This window comes from Bactrocera neohumeralis, chromosome 2, assembly GCF_024586455.1.
Source record: "Bactrocera neohumeralis isolate Rockhampton chromosome 2, APGP_CSIRO_Bneo_wtdbg2-racon-allhic-juicebox.fasta_v2, whole genome shotgun sequence".
Classification (NCBI taxonomy): Eukaryota; Metazoa; Arthropoda; class Insecta; order Diptera; family Tephritidae; genus Bactrocera; species Bactrocera neohumeralis.
The window spans coordinates 65609808-65629654 of NC_065919.1; the positions used below are offsets into that span (position 1 = coordinate 65609808).

General features: G+C 40.0%; 2 protein-coding genes across 8 annotated transcripts in view; both read left to right on the plus strand.

Annotated features, from left to right (window-relative positions):
* The window catches only part of LOC126750942 (odorant receptor 7a-like), a 249900-nt gene that overhangs the window by 187979 nt on the left and 42074 nt on the right, over positions 1–19847 (plus strand). The gene's annotated exons all lie outside the window — the stretch shown is intronic.
* The window catches only part of LOC126750922 (hornerin), a 145028-nt gene that overhangs the window by 72295 nt on the left and 52886 nt on the right, over positions 1–19847 (plus strand). For 3 of the 7 annotated variants that reach the window (XM_050460723.1, XM_050460774.1, XM_050460744.1), the window contains exons 8-15: positions 2154–2432; positions 6369–6815; positions 7160–7543; positions 7653–7934; positions 8505–8549; positions 10850–10963; positions 12350–12496; positions 12616–14095. In XM_050460723.1, the coding sequence (XP_050316680.1) occupies positions 2154–2432; positions 6369–6815; positions 7160–7543; positions 7653–7934; positions 8505–8549; positions 10850–10963; positions 12350–12496; positions 12616–14095 (3178 nt within the window). The remainder of the gene's footprint in view (positions 1–2153; positions 2433–6368; positions 6816–7159; positions 7544–7652; positions 7935–8504; positions 8550–10849; positions 10964–12349; positions 12497–12615; positions 14096–19847) is intronic. The other 4 variants (XM_050460734.1, XM_050460754.1, XM_050460783.1 and 1 more) reach the window with 4 other exon arrangements.

A 19847-nucleotide genomic window follows, 5' to 3' on the forward strand; every position in this document is an offset into this window, starting at 1 on the left:
AAGAAATATTTACTAATGATTCCCCCTGCCCATAGATCACACTAAGCAGTGACTCTGTTAATATTAAAAACTTAGTTTAAGAAAAACCATTTCATTATATTGAGTAAATGGTATTAAGAGAGAAAACCTCACAAATAATCAGAACATAAGTTGTTTCATTCTTAGTATCAGATCACGTGTGAGTCATGTCAAGGCGTCAAGTTATATTTATTTAGTATTCCTTTGCCTTTCATCGTGAAAACAACGTTTATAAATCATTCAATTTTTTTTTACGAAAATTTACGTTCTACCAAGAATATATTTCGAGCGCTTCGCTCAACTTATGGTCAACATAATCTGCCTACTGAGCGTACTATTCGCAACACCATCACCCATCTTGAGACCCAGCATTCATTGTCGGATAATATTCGACAGACCATGTCTTGTACGCAGTGATCGATCGACCGGCACCATTCGCAACAACTCGGACTGACGTATGGAACGACTTGGCGCATTTTACGTTGAGATCTTAAATTAAAATACTGGTTGTACTCGACCTTCCCAAGGAAATCACTTAGCTTTATAGCCTCCTGAAAAGTTCCAAGAAGATCCGACGTTTTCGAGCCAAATTTTGTTCAGCGATGAGGCCTATTTCTGGCTCAAATGGTATGTAAACAAGCACAATCGCTGCTTTTGGCATTAAGATGAACCTGAAGAGCCTCAAGAGCTGCCGTTTCCTCCAGAAAGAAACAACGGTTTGTTGTGGTTTGTGGGCCGGTGGAATCATCGGTCCTTATATATTCAAAAATGATACCGGTGAGGATGTAGCAATCAATAGCGACCGTTATCGCCTCATGGTAACCGACTTTTTGATCAAAAATTTTGTTGGTCAAAAATTGAAGCTCGCTGCTTTTAAGATTTCGGATGGCGCCACATAAGTCAATGGATTTATTGAGAGAATACTTCGGCGAGCAGATTTCATGTTTTGGGCAAATCGATTGGCCACCAAGATCGTGTAATTTCGAACCGTTAGGCTGTTTTTCCTGTGGGGATATGTAAAGTCTAAAGTCCATGCGAACAATCCCGTATCGATTCAAGCCTTGGAGGGAAAGATCACGCGTGTCAATCGCCAGTTACTAATCGAAATGCTCGAACGAATCATCAAAACCTGAGAGTTAGCCACGGCCAACATTTGAAAGAGATGATCTTCAAGAAATAAAATCTAAAAAATGTACTTTCGAATAATAATAAACATTCACCGATAGATTTGAATTTTCTGTGTTTTTTCTGGAATACATTCAAAAATAATACAGAGCAAGTAACCTCCAAATCTCTGCGTCTAAAAATTCATCAAATATTATTGCAAATATATTTATTATTGAAGTGATAGCCGCTTCTTTTATGCAGAACTCTGCGAGTTCGCATGATGAATACGTCTCCTAAGCCCCTTAGCAGTTTTCTATGCCGATTTTAGCCACAACTCTTCGTCTACATGCGCTTGGCTGGAAGATAAATGACTGGCTGCATGGCAGCGCGCCAAGAAGCGCATTCCTTTTGCACTTTTCCAAGGCATGTGGCAGCTTGTTTTCGCTGATTGTTTGTGGTTTTTTACGACATTCGTCACGACAAGGTTAGCTCGGGTGCAACTCATTTGTCTGCGGCCACAGGCGCGGCAACGGCGTACAACAGACAAGGGGCTAGGCGGTGCACGCCTCTTGGCTTGCGTCAAAGTTTTTACGAGCGCGCAGCGCTGCCAGGCATTTACGTCGCTTTATTGCCATGTGGACTTTTTTCCAATACTTGGCTTTATTACATTTGCGTTGCGTCGCAATGAATTGTGTATAGTTGCTAGAACAACCTCAAGTACATACAACAATCATGTGTATGCAGAATGTTTGCTTTGAATTGTTATTTCATTTCGTTTATAGTTTGTGTTTTTTGTTCTCCGCATTGTTCACCCAAACGTATAATTTTTTCTTTTCGTTCTTTTCTATGTACTCCACCAACATCATCACATCTCCCGCATTTGCCAAACAACCTAACCCGTAACAAATATGGATTGATTTGTTTTACTTTACGACCAACAACAACAACCACCACTCGTCCAAACCAACAACCAACAACCAATCAACCAACCAACTTGCCAACTCATCATTTGTCCACCACGCACACAGCAGTCGCACGGAGAAGCAGCCCTCGGCCAAGGATGCACTCTCGCTGGGCCGCATACAGCCGGCATTCACACGTGTCCCCTCGAAGCGCCAGCCAAGACGCGTGATTGATGATTTTCTGCACGGCAGTAGAAGCGCCAACAACACCCTGAAAGGCAAAACGGTCGGCGGTCACAGCAACGGCGGCATAGGCAGCAGCGTCACCGACAGCGGTGTCTACCAGAACGGTGGCGGCGGCGGCGGTGTTGGCGCGGGCATGCAAGCGGCCAACATGATGCCCAAGTAAGTTTACCCTATGCACAGAGCACTCGAAATTCATTTGCACACACACACATAAACACACGCATCTACCTCATGTATGTTTGTATAGAAGAGATTGTGTTATTTAGCCCTTTCAGCGCCAAAGTTATTTATTTCCAATCGATTTTTTTTGTGCTTTCGATTTTTTATTGAATCATTGCATACACTTTTGCTGATTTCCGGTGGGTGTGCACTCAAGCCTTGACCTGCCACATACACACGCATATATCATCTAATGCTTCATTTCCTTTGCCTTCACGCTGACGCGCTGGCGTTCTAACCATCAAGCAGCAATATTGTTAACAATCTTTTGATTTATTTCGCTTTTGATTCTGCGCTTTTTTGGCAGCGCGTTCGGTGCTTCAAAGAATATAGCGTTGCTTATGCTAAGCATGTGGCTTTTGCTGCCAACTAACGGTAGTACATTTGTCATGTAGTCGCACCCAATCGTTCCAGCGTTCTCACACGAGCGCTATGATTTCTCCTTCCTTTCATTTTCATTTGGCAATCGAGATTTTGCTTTTCCTTCGTCGCTTTTTCCACTCGATATTTTGCCTTTTCATTAGCGAAGAAATCAAGTGCACTTCTTGACTTTCAATATGTTTGCGCAATGGTGAAACAACAACAAGGAGCGCATATACAACACACATGTCTTTTTCCCAAAAAAATATCGTGTTTGATATACAAGCGTTGCAGGCTAAGAAAACAAATATTGCGTTGATAAATGTTGTTGTTTTTTTCTAACTGTGCGCTGACACTTCGAGTGGTCGCACCTCAACCCCGGTAACGTGCCGCAAATCCATTCAAATTCAATTAAAGACAATTGTTTCGTCTAGACATTGCAAACTATTGTTTAGTGTGGTGATTTATCATAGACAAAATTGCGTTTTTTCTAATCGAAATGTACCGTTTTTAAGTAATACGAACTATAACTTAGATACAGTGGTGGGAAAAAATGCTGCGCAAGAATTTTCAAACACTTTTACCCCAGAAAATAAATATTTTTTCAACAAATCGGCATTATAGTGCATATATTATACTATTTTTTTATTCTCAAGGCCTATTAAGGGTATACTGGCCAATAGACCTAGCTTTGGTTAGGTTAGGTAAATAGTATAATTCCCTCCTGTGACCACGAATAATCTCACTTGGACACTCTGGGCCAGAATGCTTGCGCTACTCCACAAAGTCTGGTTGCTCACCAACGTTTGTTGAGCTCACACTACGTCTCGGTCGCGCCCGAATGTACGAAGACAGATCTTCTTCTCGTAATTTTTTGAAATATGTAGTTCCACACTGAATTCTGAAAGCTTGAAAATGATACAACTAACCCCATAAATTATACGACTTTAACTCTTTATTGGTTCTGATCTTAAATAAAATTTATGTTATGATGGGCTATATCTTTATCAACCTGCCGAGGGATAAATTCAGACGACCTGTCATTCTACACAGGCTACTGCAACTTGTCGGTTCTGCGAGAGGAAGCCTGAAACTCCAAAACATCGGCTAATTATATGCATGGGAGTCTGCAGACGCAGTATAAAGGCTCTGAGATCCATGTTTCCAAATAGGGATCACATCGCCTCACTAGCATCTAGCAGTATATTGGACTTTATCAATATACTGTGGATAGCTGAGTCTTTGTGATTTAGGAGAGGGCACACAACCAAAGATCGCGGTGCAATCTTTGTCTATTAATTGTATTAAAATAAAATATTGTACAACCTTAACTGAATCCGTTTCACATGTTATATATTTCTATCCAAAATATTTTTATAGAAAAATATCAAACTTCAGAGCATCCTTGCTTCATTCAAATAGGCTCAGACCGCCGAAATGACATTCATTGACTGGGTAAAATATGTGTAAATCATTGTAAAGTGTGTTGTTGTAGGACTTGTCGAAGCATGCTCTTCATACGTATGCAGCTGCCGTAGTTAAAAAGCCTGTACCAGTTTGAAATTCGACGCAGAATCACTCTTACTGATAGGTGCTACCTGTGGACTGAGTAGACAATTGAAAAGTAAAGTACTCTCCCGTAGAACAAATACCAAACTCTACAAATCCCTCATCATTCCCGTCCTGTTATATGATGCGGAGGCATGGACAATGGCATCAACTGATGAGTCGGCCATAGGAGTGTTCGAGAGAAAAGTTTTGCGGCAGATTCATGGTCCATTGCGCATTGGAAACTCAGAGTACCGTAGTTGTAAGAGATATACGGCGAAATTGGATGTAAGAGAACACTCCATATTTGAAGGTATTCGATTCAGTACCCGCCGCTGGAATTAGAGGAAGAGGAAGATCTTTTCTCCGTTGGCGAGATCAGTTGCGGAAGGAGCCGGCTACACACGCATAAGTTCAATATACCAGCCTGAGATTTTTACCAATATAAAAACTGAAGTCTAAAAATTGGATATTCTGAAAAGTTTTTACAGCATCATTTAATTCTAAAAGATCCCTTCCTAGAAAAATTATCAATCAATCAGTCAATCATTAATCTCAGTTGACTTTTTGGCTGAAATCTTCTCCCTATTTAATCGTATGGCGTTCGAACGGAGGATGATTTTTACATTACCAGTATAGAGAAGTTCGTTAATAAATTTAAAAATTAATAAAGTTTGGTTTAGTTCATCCAACTTGCTCCTATGTATGCGTTCACAACAAACGCGTAGTTCGGGGCGCCTCGATTTAAGATATATTTTAAAAACCCAGAATTGAAATCGAAATTAAGCGTAGAAACTTAAGAACATCCCGACAAAGACTTTGTTCGGAAAAATGTATAGGCTAAACATGATAGATCCGCCATAATTATTGATTACGAATAATGACGTCTACTTGTTGACTGGACTTCAGCTTATTGCGTGGTGTGACTTATGATACGAAGTCGATAATAGTCATGCTAAAAGGGTTTGCTGTTATCACTTTCAATTTGTTTTAACTTCGATCCACCTGGTTTATGATATTTGGTTTAACGAGGGTTGATGAACGTGGTTTATGTTCTAGAATATTATATATCAGAAGACCCTTGAAAGTGGACAAAGGACTTTGAGCCACTTACAATTTTTTGAGACGGCTTGACAGTTTCTACTAAGTTCCCCAGTACGCCGAAAGTAAAACTGACGATATATTTCATAATCAGTCTTGCAAAGACTGGACAATAATAGAGAAAGTGCCTGGATGTTACCACCTTGCTCGCCGCCATATAACATTGATAAGTTTTGTCCGCTAAGATATTATTAGCCTTACTGCATGAAGGCTTAAAGAACAACTTCCACCAAGAAACCTTACTCTTACAGCAAGATGCTACGTTCTACTCCAAACCAAAAACATATTGAGTGACCAGCACTCTGTGTTCAAACTGATTCTAAATAAAGAAACTCCCTATCGCCCGCGCTTTCATCAATCCACCAACCATGCTGTTCTGACACATGACACGCTTCCAGCGCTGCCAATTACTCAATTTGTCCGAGCGTGGTGATTGCAATGCGCTGCTTAATCAACCAAATTATGCGAAATCCAAGCAAAACATACAAATCAATATTTATTGCACAACATGACCGCAGGTGAGCGCGCACATGTGAGTCGTTGCACAAGCTCACGCCCACTCACGTGCGCATCAAGTATCTGCGTGACGTGTGTAATCAGCCGTAGCAGCGCACAAACGCGAACAAGATTATGCGCGCTTAAGAGACCCACTACGCACAACTACAACGCACATCTGCAATGAAAGCACCACCTCGGTGGCTTAATAATATGAAACAATTTATTTTACACCTCAATCACAAGCCTGCGAAGTTCTCTATAAATCATGCGAGTATTTTGTTGAAATATCTCCAAAGAAATACTTGAATATATAAAAATAGTTTTGTTGTTTTTATTTTAATACTTACGCACTATTTTTCTACGACACAGCAACTACGAGAGTCCCTACCGCTCCACGTACAGCATACCAACGAGCCTCGGCATACGTCCGTACCATCAGCAATCCCAGCTGGGCAACAACGGCGGTGGCAGCGTTTGCAACAGTAATTTGCAAACACCTGATTCACCGCGCAGCACGCGCAGCGCACCATGGCCACGTTCCCAACAGCGTTCACTATTCGGCAATAATCCCTCAAGTCCGCGCTCGGTGCGTTCGGCGATCGCAGGCGGTGGCGGTGGTGGTGGTAGCGGCTCGCATCATCACCATCAACACCAACACCATCACCACCAGTCCGGCGGCTCGTCACAGCATCGGCATTCGTCGCGTTCAGCGCATCGCGATCATGTATCTTCATCCTCGACATCTGCACATCAGCAGCGCTATCGTTCGAGTTCGGTGGAGAGCCATTCATCAAACGATTCACGTTCGACGCGCAGGTGAGTACAACAATAACTATAAGCAAGCAAAACAAGCAAGTCGTGAATTGAAGCGCAAGCACTTTAAAAATCCATTGCGCGCGCCGCAACCGCATTTGGCGTGAGCAAATCGCTCTAGGCGATCGCTTTGTATCGCAGTTGATCGCACGTACGATCGTATTACCGTCGACTGCTTAGCTGAAATATGTTTTTGATAACCAATAATTTGGCGCAATATTGACTTTGCGTTCAATTATATGGCTAACCCTTGATCTTGCTGGTACATTTTAAATTCAATGTTTTTTTTCTTCCACTAAACTACGTGTCTTCTCTCTCTCTCTTACTTTTGCACTTTCCATGGGCAGACATAAGCATCGCCATCGGCGTACCTCCGATAATGAGAGTGAATTATCGCGTGGATCTGGCCGTTCAGGTCGTTCGCATCATCGCAAGCGTCGTCGTTCGCGTCACCGTCGCGACTCTGCCGGTTCGGAGCATGAGAGCACGCGCGGTCGCAGTTATTCGGGCCACCGTTCGTCATCGGTGCGCAGCGGTTCGGCGGAGTTAATCGATTCCACATTACAGTGGCGCGAAGTACAACGCCGCCAGGCTGAGGCTAGTATGGGTCAAAGTTCCGTACAGCAGGCGTCCGTCTCGAAGAGTAGTGTGGTGGCGCGCAGCATGCACAGCAACGATAGTCATTCGGATACGCATTCGCATCACAAATCACGGCGACATCGCAAGAACAAGTGAGTATCGAGCGCATACAGTGGGAAATTAGTATAAATATGTAATACGAGTATACATTTGTTTTACATTCTTCCTATTCTTTTGTTATTTCAATCCATCATTCGTCAGATCTCCCTCCGATTCGCGCAATCGCATTTGGTCTAGTGAACTAGCGAAACATTTGCAATTTGGTCTAGTCGATACCGCTGGCATGACTGAGGATCAGCTACGCGAAATACCCTACACGGTGGTGGAGACAAATTCGAAACGTTCCACAATGAATATGAAGATCCACAAGAGCGGCAGTAAGGGTAGCGTGGGTGGCAAGAGCACTGGTTCGGGTAATACGATAACAAACGGTAGCGGTTCAACGAGCGGACAAGGCAAAAATCGTGTGGATCGCATTAGAGGGTAAGTTTTACGAAATTAAAATTATGCAATACTGTATCTAGACCTTTATATTAGCGAAACCACCTTAGACTTAGAAAATCCGAAATTACGTAGTATGTTGAAACCAATCTGAGTAATATTTTCAAATTTCATTACAATTAGTACAAATTGTAGTTATTATCTTCAATTTCAGTTATTATCTATCAGTTAGATTCCTGAAGCATCTAGAATTCTCCTTGCTTAGAGTGTACATATGAAAAAGTTAAGTTCAGACTGACATTTATTGATTAAGCTAAATTTGCGCTTGAATTGTGAAAGTTTTCCTAGTGTCGCTTTTAAAAACCGAAACTTCTTCCTCAGCGAATTTTAAAGATGATTAACTAGTACATAACTGGTAGCTAACAGTTAGCTAACTGGTGGCTATTAGCCCAACTATTCAATCACGAAGAAATTAGATAAGGAACTACTTCAATTAAAAATTAGGTTTCTAAAAATATATTAACCCCAACGAATTTAGTTTAGGTTAGCTCTTAGGTTAGGGTTTTAATACTTTCCTACTTAGTGCTGATTTTAATAAATTAATTTTCTTAGAAAATGTGAATCCGGTCAACCAAATCTCAACAATGATCGTATCAGGTGAGCTGTTCTATGAAAATTGTGTTTAATTTTAAGAAAATTTAATTTTTTTATAACAAATTAATAGCAAATAAAATGTACGCGTACTATATTTAGTATATGAACATCTAGGAACAATAATTTTAAGTGCAAACCAATATTCATTGTCTTAGTGTATTTTAGGGATATTAGGTTTCTTGCTTAAAATTACTGTCCTTCAGATAAAAATAATTACGGTTCAGAATAAGGTTGCCGTAGACAATTAATTTTTCACTTTATTGAAGGCTCTAAAAATACTGTGTGAGATCATGAACTCACGCAAGAAATCCATAAAAAATGCATTGATCCCACAGTATACCGAAAACCGATCACATTGGAGGATTCGGAATGAAATTTCAGAAACTTGTTCGGTCAAGAAATACGACCGCCACCGAATATCGAAAATTCAGAAAATATCCTTGATGAAAAAATTTCACTTTTGAGCTTAAGAATTTTCTATTCCTTCGTATTGATCCGTAATAATATTAACAGAAACTAGATTAAAATTAAAACTGTGGGGTGTTATAAATTCTTTTTTGGTACGCTGGAAGTGCTGTATAGGAAACACTTTGAGATACATGAGATAGATACAACCATTGCCTTTTATATTTCGGAGTTAGAGCACAAAAACAAATATTAAACATCGAAAATTACTTTATTGGTTTTTCAAAGTATTTTCCATTAAGATATGTACACTTTCGCATGCGACTGAACGAATTGTGGAAGCCCTTTTGCCACTCTGTTTGAGGAATCTCTAAAACATGCCTTTTGAACGCATCAGCCGTCTCTTCAGGTGTCGAAAAACGTTCAGCTATTAGTTTACCTTTTACGTACGGCAATTCTGTGCCAAATCAGGACTGTACGGTGGATGACTCATCAAATTGATGTTCTGAGTACTCAAAAATACAGTTCCTTCAGTCGATGTGTTCGACTCGCATTGTCATGATGAAAAGTGATCCGTCTCCGGTGGTTAGTGCTCCTCATTTTTTTAAAAACAACTTCTAGGAAAGTAGTTGTGTACCACTCAGAATTTACTGTTCTGCGTTGTTCTAGTGGTACGGTGGGACAGGTCCAGTTTTTCCAAAAAAGTAGACAACCAGGTGCTTTGAAGTAATTCGCGCGGGAACAAGTTTTGTTGGATCTCGAAACACTGGACTGCTGCTCACTTTTGTAGTCATACATATATATCCACGATTCAGCACCTGCCACGATTTCATAGACGTGTTTCGAAGCACCGATATGGTACTTTTTAACATTTCTCTAGATCAGTAGACACCAGCCTTTTTTAGAGCGATTAACAAATTGTATGAGGTCCCACGTGAACAATTTCTTTTTACAATCAAATGTTCATACAATATTGATTGTAAGCTAATCTCACTCATGTCTGCAGTTGTCTCAATCTCACGATAAGTCACATGACGATCTTGCATGATTAGTTTGCACACAGCATAAATACCCAAGTTTACAGAACAACAACTGATTTCGGACGAATTCACGAAATTTCTTTCGGACTCATCCACGTCTTCGATTGAGTTCACAATACCATCGATAAAAACTGGTCCTCGATGGAGTTTCATCGCTAAGAATTTATTTAAGTTCATCGTTGTACTGTTGCTGAGTTAATCCATATCGAAAGTTTTAAAAAATGTTCGCGATTTAGTTTAATTTTTTGGCTGGGATGAATATTTTAAGTTACAGTAAACAACACAAATAGCGTTCGTAAGTCAAAACGTTCTGAGTATCTATGATATCAAAAATATCAAACTCTACGAAAAAGTTATGAGTTACCAAATATAAATTCTATGGCGTCCAAATCTCATAATCTAAATAGCAACCCACGGATTACTGTAATCTAATCCTATGATTTTTATAGTACACTTTAAGTTAGTGTAAAGATGAACAAATGAATCAGATTAAATTTCAAGATGCCCAAGATAGGATCAGAACAGACCTAGAGGTTTTATTTTACGTGAAAATTGACCATTTTCTTGTTATTTATTAGATGACTGGAGCTCATATACAATATTCGTGCATGGGCTACTAAATCTATGTTAATTATCGTTGCATAGAAACTATAGTGTTAGTAGCTTACCACTTAGTGCGCACTTAGATGAATTAGGTGAGGGACTTTAAGTTCCATTGTTTTCTTGTTCGAAAAACGCCTTCAATATATTAAACCGATAAGCAAAGTTATGCCTCTTGTCTATATGTAGTTCAATGTTATTTGTTATTTTCTACCTAATTTGATTTCAATAAAATTTGTCACATTACCTTCTTCACAGATTGTATTTCCAAAGTTCGAATGTGACTGATAATACGAGTGGCCGAAACGGATCTATACGCTCCGCCAGCACAATATCGTCAAGAGAATGTGAACGGAATAGCGGCTTAGTAAGGTAAATAGTATAGACAAAACTATAAGAAAGATAATATAGAAAAGTTGAAGTAGAAAGCACTTTCACTTTTTTCTGCTTTCGAAACTTAAAATGCACTTCTGAAAACCCGACATGAGTGCATTGATCCAATATATAAAAACTCCCAGACAAATTTTTGGCTTCGTAAGCAAGCTCTTAACAAACACACACTTCCTGACATATGGAGATCAAACTTCGCACGAACCTAAAAAAAAAAATGATTGGTATAAGCAAAACTTTTATTTTGATTCGACTTGCGCACGAAGTTTAAACAAACAGATCGTGCCAAATTTTATATTGATTGTGTCATTATATCATGTTGTTTTTGTTGTTGTAACGGGTACCTAATCCCTATTAGGATGGTAAGAATTATATAAATTGTCATCGACGTCATCCAACGATAGACCCAAGAAATGTGCTGTTTCCACGGAGTCGGACCAAATAGAGAAGGATGTCATATGGGTAGGATTGGTAGGGCATGCAAAAAGAGGCTTAGTGTCATGCGGGGACTCATTACACGCTGGCCATTTGTTTGATATGTCAGGATCTATTCTGGATAAGTAGGAGTTTAACCTGCTACAATATGCAGAACGAAGCTGCTCAAGGGTCACTCTCGTTTCTCGCGAGAACTTGAGCTTTTCGTCTACAATGGGTTTTGGTTTGACTCCAAGTACGCCATTCATTGAGAGGGAGTCGGTGAAGGTGTTAATGGCTCCACTTTGAATGGCGGTCAGTGCATGTCTGAAATTCGTTGCGTCCGATGCCTGGTTGGCATATTGTTTAATGTTGTCGACGTAGTTGAGGAAGTACCACTTTATGCTTCTAGCAGGCGGTTCCGTTTCAAGCAGGTGACGGTAGAGACGATTTCTGCGAAAGCACTCCAAGAAAAACTGGTTGGACAGGAATTCATTATGCTCTTTAACTGGGAGCATACGGGCCTCAATAAGCAGTTATTCGATGGGAGACATCAAGAAGCATTCTTTCGTAGTTCGAAGTGCCGTGTTCTAACCTGTTTGTAGCTTCCTTTTTGCATTTCACTGCATCTAGGCGACTAATTCCCACAACAGCCGGCTCTACGTTACCAGAATTGACCCGGATTTTATCCGGCCAAAGGCACTATTTTCGCAGATCTAAACCTGTTTAGATCGGTAAGTTTTAGTGTCCTATAACTACTCGTTAGTTAACTTTTTAGATCTGATCACAAACTGGGAATCTTGGCTCAAAGTCAACAACTTCTAACAACGTCTTAAAATGACTTTTTGTCCCTGACAATTTGACATATTTTCTTTCGGTTTTTTGCTCATAAACTTTGCCAAAGTGCGCAGAAATGTCCATTTACACCACTAACCAAACTCCAACTTTTTACAGAATGATGTCCAGCATGAGTATGGGCGACTTCATCTCACCGACAGGCTCTAATCTCAGCCCACTAGAGAATTCAGCGTTGCGTGTTTCACACGAACACACCGATTCCGGACTCGGAGCCGATCAAGACTACGCCTATTCCTCCGAACGGTGAGTACTTATTTTTATGTTCACACAAGTAAAAAAATGTCGATATACGCATCCGCCTAAGTCTCACTTGCTCCTGCCAACTCTTTGCATATATTGTTGTTGTTTTTCTTCAAATGTAGATCTAGCGATAGTACACGGTACGGAACCAATAAATCTTCGGGCGCCTCGAGCGGCAGTCATCGCAAGTCCATTGGCGGCGGTGGAGGAGGCGGAGGCGGCGGCGGTGGCACATCCACTTACAACAGCTTAATGCAACAAACTGTGAGTAATCAGCAAATGCAACACCAACAACAACAACAGGCTACGCCACGCCAAACTTCATGCTTTGCACAACGCCAACCACAACAACAACAACAGCCATCACAAACGAAACCCATTTACAATAACCCCAACTCCAACCATCAAATGGGTAAATCGTTGGCGCCCATACACACCTCATCATCCAACTCCCACGGTCCCACGTCCCTTGCTTCCGCCCATCATACGGCCACTAACCTTACTAACGCTAATGAGAAATGCGCCTCAAAAGCCGCACACTCAAGCGCAAACAACAGTAACAACAACAACAACAGTGGTAGCAACAACAGCGGTGTTGGCAATCGTCTACTGAACTACACCACATTCGAGAATAATCAATACAAATTCAGTTTGAATAATGTTTTTGGCAAATCGACTGGTGCGTCAGCCGGCAACGGTCATAACGGCAGTAGTGGTAACGGTAGTAGCGGTAATATTACAGGTGTTCTTAGTGGTGGTGGTTTTGGTGCTATTGATAATGCTTATGGTTGTGGTAGTAATTTAAGTTCTAGCACCAATCGCATGGATAGCTTTGTCGAATGGCCGAATACGCCTGCAGCGCCCTACTACTATCAAGGACCGTCGTCGGTCGCCGGTTTGCACATCAAGAAGCGCGACGCCAAATCGGATATCGGCGTGCCGACAAGACGACTCTCCGGACAGGCCATCACCAAAACGCAGCTCCTGACCGGTCAGATGCCCGCATCGAGCTACTATCACACACCGGCGCCCGTACACACCGCTGGCATGGGAGGCTTCGATGCGCGTCTCCATCCCGCCAAGTCCGATCTCTTTCTCTCCTACATACATCACGGCGCCGGCGGCGGCACTGCCGAGTACGAGCGTCCCTACATCTACAACTACAAAATGCCGCAAATGCCCGATTTTCTACGTGGCACTGGGCAAGCGCAGCCACAGCCGCAGCAGCAGCAGCAACAACATGCGTCGCCGGAGTTGCATCCACAAATGTCAGCTTATCACATTTCGGGCGCTCAAACCGCCGATCCGCCACCACCGCAGCAAGCGCTTTACAAGTCTGCATTCGGCGGCAGCAGCGGTGCGGGCGGTGTGGAGAGCGCTATGCTTTATGGTGGCGCCACACCTGCCACCGATGTGCTCTACTACCAGTTCGACAACGGTAAGCCGCCCATTGTGCAACAGCCGAAATCTTTGCTGCACAAGACCGCAAACAATGGCGCTGGCGGTGGTGGCGTTGCCGGCGGTGGTGTTGTCGGTCCATTGGTATTCCTGCAGCATGCCACATCGTCAGCAGCATCAGCGTCAGTGCAGCAGCCGCAAACTGTAAGTAAAGTTGCCCGTAAATGAGGCTCATCAGCACGCAAAATCCTATTGGAAGTTGAAAGCGGCTTTTGCATGCAGCATGTGGCATGACCGGCACGTTGCACGTTGTTTTATGTGTATTCTTAAATACCGATTTTTGTTTGTGTTGTGTGTTTTATGTTTTTCTTGTTGTTTCCTGTTATTTCTTTGCGTCGCACCTTTTGTTTGTTTGTTTGCCTGTTTTGCCGCAGAAAACCCCCGCGGACACACCCAAAATGAAGTCATTACACTAATGGTCCGCTAACGGTGTGCTGCCAGTGGCAATTACTTCGCATTCAAGTCAACACTCGTGTGTGTTTATGTGTGGGCGTGTGTGTGGGGGTGTTCCTGGGCACATTCCTTTGTTTGCTCACAACCATTGCGTTTTTGTCTTCTTAACATTTTGTTGCTTGTTGCCTTGTTGTGTTACCCGATTTGTTCAGCTAATTTTTATATTATTTTATCAGTTTATAATTCTTAGCATAATGGTATTATTTTTCAATTCCATATGTACATATATGTAAACTGTTTTTTAAGTTTTTAGAATATTATATACAAATATACTACTATATATACACATACATATGTACATATATACTACTATGAGCAAAAAATAGTTAGACTTTACCCTAAATTTAAAATTTTTAATATTAATTCTTCAAAATCTATGTGGTCCCCCTCAAAGTAATCACCCTTGGCCACAATACACTTGAGCCATCGTTTTATTCAATCCTGGAAACAGTTGTTAAAGGCAATTTCCTAGGCTTTTATGGGCGTAGCGATTCACGTTTAATGTTTTCAATTGACTCTAAGCGGTTTCCCCGGAGCATTCGTTTGAGTTTGCCGAATAACCAGAAGTTGTACAGATCTAGTCGAATACGGTGAATCAATCCAGTATGCGATGGGGCATTATCGTGGTGCAAAAACCAAGAGATTTCGAGCCATAATTCCGTTCTCTTTTTACGAATAGCTTCGCTAAAACAACATTCCTTGATACCAAGTCAGACGAATACTGCGGTTGCGGCACCCTTGTAGAAGTCCAGATGCTGAACCCAATTTGCGACGGTTTTCAAGCATTAATCGGCCCATACTGCTGAAATTTAACGTTCGATATTCGTACGAAGTACATCAATCGTCACTGGCTTATTGGCATAGCCCATAGACTTGACGCAGCCCTACAGGAAATAGTCTAATGGCGTCAAATCGCACGACTAAGGCGACCAATTGACTGATTGATCTCACGAAATGGCATAACACGATTACCAAACTTGGTTTTCAATAAATCGATTATAGGATACGCTGTGTTGATTGTGTTGGAACCACATTTTGTTCAAGTCAATATCACCTAACTCGGGCTAAAATTGCGCGGTATTCATTGAGCGGTAGCGATTTCCATTCACAGTAACGTCTCGAAGATTGGGTTTTCGCGCGAAATTTTCAATTAAAAGCGCTTACTATTTTTAGCTCGTAGTAGTTAGGAAAATAGTATATGAAGAATCGTAAGTGCCTGCAAATATTTCCAAAAAAAACTTTTGATATTTTTTTGAACATCTTAAATTATATTTGTATATCATAACTTTACACATACATATATCATTTATATCATATCATTTTATATAATTGATTTAGAAGCTTGAAATCTCCGAGAACCGAAGTCTTTATTCACACCTATAAAATGATTCTTCTTTTATGAGCCAGAGTTTCATGAATAGCCCAAAAATTTAATTCGTTGTCGCCTGTCCCACGGTTGAACGCTAATGGAACGAGTCAAGCTACAGTTGACGATCATACAGTTCATTTGATAGCGCATGAAATAACTAACTAACTAGACCGCATAGGTTCAAGTTTTAGCAGCACAAAGAGATTGACTCAATTAACTATTGTTAACTTACGCTACTCTGACGATTATTTTGGAAATAATCGGTTAATGCATATTGCTTAGAAGATACAATTAATTGATGTTGTCTTTGTAAGAAGAGTCAGCAATTGATAATCTTAAAAAAGGGTTTCTGCCTGCAAGGTTTGTCCGGAAAGTAATAGGACTGAATCCTTTTAAAAAATTGTATGGAACCAATCGTTACAATTCTTTAACAACTTTTAAAATAGGCTACTTCTGTATCGATACAGCGCTGCCATTGCGATTTCCAAGCATTAAAGGCGTCACGGAAGGCATTCTCCCGAATAGCCTTGGTAGCCGAGGTGCATGCTGCTTGGACTCCCTCTGTCGTCTTAAAATACTTGCCTTTCATCGGCTTTTTAAGGCAAATTTTCAAATTTTCTTGGCACACTTCCACTAGCCGCAATTTCTGGTCGTCAGTTAGCACTTTTGGGACCATCTTTTCGCACACCTTGCGCATGTCAGAATTTCATGAATCACAGATTTTGAAAAATTTAACATCTGGGCAGCTAGTCGACGGTCTGAGTTCAAAACTCTCTCACACATAAGTCACATTGTCAGTGATTTCATCAGCGATCTCTTTCCGGCCCTACAAAAAGACCTGGTGCCACCAAAATACACCACTTCTTGTTAAAACAACAACTGAGTAAGCCTGCTTGATCATACAAACGCCTCTGTCGCAGATTTACCAAGTCTGACACAGAATTTAATCGCTTTTAAACGCTGCATTTTCGGTTTGCACCACTCACAGAAACACGTCGCACGAAAATGTTTGTGATGACTCTCCAGGTGCAGCTGACCATTCCCTCGTTCGTTAGCTAGAAACGCCCTTTACCGAATCCAGACGGTGCGCGAACGTTCCGAAATACAGTCGCGGCGAAATAAAATCAGTCCTATAACTTTCCGGACAAACCCTGTACTATATATAGAACATCAATCAGGCGTTCGTCTGTAATAAAGCTTTTCTTGATATGTCTTTCTTATGGTATGCCATAATAATGATTTCGGCACGAAGGTTTACATTCAGTCTGTCAATGATTCAGAGATTTTTGGTGTACACTTTGCTCTTCAAATAATCTCAGAACTAGTAGCAGGCAGAGTCTAATTTGGAAATATTTATTTATGGTATGTTATTGTGGCCTCTTTTCGGTTTCAGAGTTTAGGGAATATTTTCTTGCCAAAAGTGAATAGTGAGAATCGCAGTGCGGCATGTTGCGCGTGCTTGTAGAAATCAGTAACAGTTAGAAATTTTTCCATGCATTTTCAGGCACAAATCGATATTGATTTTCATCGTTTTTTGCTTAGTTTTAAAAAATTTGACTTAATAATGGCGTAAGTCGAGTGTTTTTGATCATTTAGTGGCTTTTCATGAAATTTAATAAATTTTTTGTTTCCTAAACATGACTAAATTTGGAGTTTTTCTTGTTATCGTTTCACAAGTTCATATTCTGCTAATACTCATACCTAAAAATAATATTGGGTAGTCGAAAAAGTTTTTTCGTATTTTGTCTATACAATCTATTGATACAATTTTCTTATTAGCCAAGTTTAAAAACAATAATCGAAATAATTTATTAGAGAATAGAATTTTAAGAAATCATTTGTACTTCCTATTTTGTTGTCTCTTTTTATCTTGTTTATTGACGTCACCGTTACTAATCGCACTAATGCTTCATTTGCTCAATTTATGCACTACACATTTATCTTTGTGCTTACATCTAGACACATAACAGTTTTATAAACGGTACTTGTTTACAAAAATTACCGAAATATTGCACAAGAATACACATATCGTTTTATCAGCACCAGTAAAAATCCATATTTCCTTTAATGTGCGTCATAAAAAAATATGTCCTGCTGTCCTTATCGCGCAACCATAAAAGATAGCATTAAGAAAACAATAACAACAACAGTTTTCTATGATCACTCAAAGTTCAATAAGTCCTTTAATATGGTATTTATTATTTACCAATTTTATTAATCCGAAATTTTATTGCCTACAACAAAACATTTGTGCACAAACATCAAAACAACCAAAACAACACAAGTGAAAGCGAAATTGATAAGCATACTTTTGGGCTGCAGCCATAAACAGTCAACATGATTTCGCATGTTTTCCCATAGCGCGACATCCGCAAACATATATTATAAGCACACATGTCTGTTTGTATGTATATATGTCGAACCGACAGCAGTTCAGCACGCATACATGTAAACACGCCTAAAAATAACATTCGTGCACACCCTCTCTCACACACACCCACACAAACATAACTGGACTCATATGCACGTATGAGCGGTAAATATATTTATATATGTGTGTGCGTTTGTTGCTGCCATTAAACCAGCAAATTTATTGACTTCCGCCCGAAGTGAGGACGATTTTTGTTTGTCATAATTTTTGATTTGCCTCCACTCGGCCGGGGTCCACATTTACGCTAACAATTTGCTGCTGGCGTCCGCTGCCTGCCACTTCAGTCAGCTGCTTCTCGCAGATTTGTGTTTCCAATGGCACTTTTACTAGCTACTTTTGCTGTCGATTACACTTTGCTTTGCCGCATACCGGGCCAGCCGCCTCTGGCGTATGATGTACCCAACCTAACGAAAAACATTTCGCACAATTTATTTTTATTGGAGAATTATGCCAAAGACTTTCTTGCCTTCATGCCAAGATTAGTGGAATGTATATATATATATATATGTATATATATATATGGGTAAAAGCATGCCCTCAAGGAAATTGATATTACTTAATAGAAGTTCGAAAAATTTACAAGCTATCCACACACGGTTTTAAATGTTTGAAATGAAAATCTTGCATTATTTATAGCATACATTTCTGCGCAAGCGGTACAAAACCAAACTTTTTCCATTTCTCTTTTCATTGTTTTGCAAAAATCTTTAGCACATAGTGTGTAGACTTGATATATGTTCTTCAAATGTTCAAGGGCTGTTGGTTACTAATGTTTTTATTAACCAGTTAGGGTAGTGAATCGAAGAAACAACTGGTATAAACTATATAGACTAGCATAACGAAGTAGATATAGAAAAGAAAGATATTTTTGAAATGTTGATGGGATGTTAGTTGTTAATATTTTTTAAATAGTCGGAGTAATGAATCGAACAGTAACTGGTATAAATTATATAGACTGGCTTAAAAACCTAGATCTAGAAAAAAGAAATGTTCTTGAAAAATACATTAATTGATACTTAGTGTTTTTTCATCAGTCAGGTAGTGAATCAAACAATAACTGGTATAATTTATGTAGACTGGCATAATAAAGTAGATATCGAAAAGAAGAGATGTTTTGAAAAATACATTAATTCTTAGTTTTTTTTTAACTAGTCGGAGTAATGAATCGAACAATAACTGGTATAAATTTTATAGACTGGCATAACAAAGTAAATGCAGAAACAAGTTATATTCTTGACAGTTATATTAATTCTTCCTTTTTTCTTCTTTTTTTTTCATCGGTCAGGGTAGTGAATCGAACAATAAACTGGTATAAATTATATAGATATTTTTAATATAGTTAGTAGATATACAAAAAGACACGTTGTTGAAAGGTATATTCGTTTGAAACCAGTCGGTGGAATGAACAAGCAACTGGTATAAATTATATTTAGACTGGCATAATGAAGTAGATATAGTAGATATAGCATAAACGAGATTATAGCTCATTAAGAAGCTATCCATACACTATTTTGCATAGAGTTCATCCACTTAATTTTCTCATAATTTTCACATGCAAACTTCTTGACAAGAGAGTAGAATAAGCAGAAAAGGGGAGAATCGAGGACATGTGTTCTGACTTTAAAAACTTTTGTACATATTTA